This window comes from Branchiostoma belcheri, unplaced genomic scaffold (assembly GCF_001625305.1).
Source record: "Branchiostoma belcheri isolate BF01 breed outbred unplaced genomic scaffold, Haploidv18h27 scaffold44, whole genome shotgun sequence".
Classification (NCBI taxonomy): domain Eukaryota; kingdom Metazoa; phylum Chordata; class Leptocardii; order Amphioxiformes; family Branchiostomatidae; genus Branchiostoma; species Branchiostoma belcheri.
The window spans coordinates 1,269,119-1,271,190 of record NW_017804065.1 but is presented as its reverse complement, the minus strand read 5'-3'; the positions used below and the strand labels follow the sequence as shown (position 1 = coordinate 1,271,190).

General features: G+C 41.5%; 1 protein-coding gene across 12 annotated transcripts in view; it reads right to left on the bottom strand.

The window, feature by feature from the left end:
* Positions 1–2,072, bottom strand: part of LOC109478479 (actin-binding LIM protein 2-like) — a 65,800-nt gene that overhangs the window by 16,195 nt on the left and 47,533 nt on the right. Inside the window, exon 14 of one of the 12 annotated variants that reach the window (XM_019780022.1) lies at positions 750–902. The exons of the other annotated variants lie outside the window; for them this stretch is intronic. Coding sequence (XP_019635581.1) covers positions 750–902 — 153 coding nt within the window. The remainder of the gene's footprint in view (positions 1–749; positions 903–2,072) is intronic. 12 annotated transcript variants of the gene reach the window in all.

Genomic DNA, 2,072 nt, shown 5'->3' with positions numbered 1-2,072 from the left:
TTTCAAATAATTTAGAACTGATAACAAAATGTTTGTGTTTTTTTCTGGTGTGAAAAAAGGGACTTTCTGCTGGCAAAGTCAGACTCCTACCTGGCTCGTAAGGCAAAGGACTACAGAACTCTGGAGACGAGGCATCTCCAAACGGAGAGGTCGGAGGTGAACTGATCCAGCTGTCCCCCAGGGACTCCCTGCTGTCTACACTGGGAGACCCCGCAGGAACCCTCATGCTTCTGATTATTTCCTCACGACTAACCTCCGAGCTACGAGCCTTGACAGCTACGACAACGAAAATGGTGATCGGATTCAGCAAAAACATTACCTGTACCTCTCCTCACAGTACTCTTACACCTGTTGATACTTGTTTGGAGTAAAACATTTCTAACTGACATTCATATAAAAAAGAGAATTTTTCAGCTATTACCTTGTAATAAGCACCAGGGACAAATTTTTGTCAAACTTTTTTCTCTGACTGCACAGGGGCAATAGGTAGCAGCAATCTGCTGAGAGTTCACTAATCTGCAAGAAGTGCTGCAACAAACTTAACTGTAGTACATGATACTACATGTTGTACTGATAATCCTGAGGTCCTGACAGTATTTCTCAGATAGGAATGGGTGTATGGCCACAAGCTCTTGGGGAGAAGACCCAATCAGCCCCTGACAGCAAGAGATTGTGGCCAGTATATGTACACCTTTTCTATTGTAAAATGGACTAAAGAAAATAGAGTCATGCTGTGTGACATGTATTACCTGTGGCAGCAGGAGAAGGTGGTCCTGGCCAATCGTCTCGCTCGATTCTGGATGGGAAGTCGGGCTGCGGCCGGAATCCGCTGGGGTAGCGGGTTGCCTGCACGATGTCATCATCAAGCTTGGCTGTCTTCTTCTTCGCATCCTCGCTTTCATCTTCACAACAGGAAAGCAGCAGGAAGTTAGTATTTTTATTTCTCCACAAAACCATGTTCCCTTGTATCTGGTCCATTTTTCTCATACTGACCCATAATGCACGACATACATTGCATACATGACATGGGGTCACCATTGTTTTATTATTCATGAATTAGAGGATACCACTCTTATGCAGTAACATTACTAACACTTAGACACTTAACTTGCATACATTTTACTTTTTGCATCTGACTTTTACAAATAAGCACACAAATGAAGGGATAGGGAATAAAACAGAATCATATTCAGAGGTAAACCTGTCATGTACAAACATACAAACATTAGTATGAGGGGGGAAAGCTTACTATTTTTTTCCTGACTTGAACTTGTTGTGCTGATAGTATTTTAGCACCAAGGACAGATGCCACCCAAGGAGAACATAGATAATTTTGCTCCTAATCTGTACTTGTTTGTAGTGTGCTGATGGCACAAGTATTCTAGCACCAAGGACAGATGCCACCCAAGGACAGTAGACGTATGACAAACATTACCATGAGACAGCAGAACTTAGAAAATGTTGCTTCTAATCTGTACTTGTTTGTGTTGTGCCTAGCACCAAGGACAGATGCCACCCAAGGACAGTAGAGGTATTTTATGTGACCAATGTGAGGCAGCAGAACTTAGAAAATTTTGCTCCTAATCTGCACTTGTTTGTGTTGTGTTGATAGTATTCTAGCACCAAGGACAGATGCCACCCAAGGAATGAAGTGGTATTTTGTTATTTTTTTTGTCAATAAAGACTTTTCTGGACCACTCCGCTGTAACAGCCACAAAGATTCTGAGGTAGGGTAAAGTCCAAAGTGGCAGGTGTTCATGATTAATCAACACCTCTCCAGACACCTGCTTCTTGTATTAAGAAAGGGTACTTCACATGAACTGCACATGAACATCTCTCACTCTTGCATTCCACAACACCCTTTCAGGCTCCTGGACCAGTAAAGAATGGTTTGTACATGGCTCATAGCAGAAAATGCACATGGATACATAAACAAACAGAAATCATAATCATGACATTTTATGCATACATGTATGCTGAAGTAAAATAAAACAAAGAAAAATCAGTTGAATTACCAACATCATGTACCGCTAACATACGATAGATGACAAATAACAAAAGAACTATGGAAA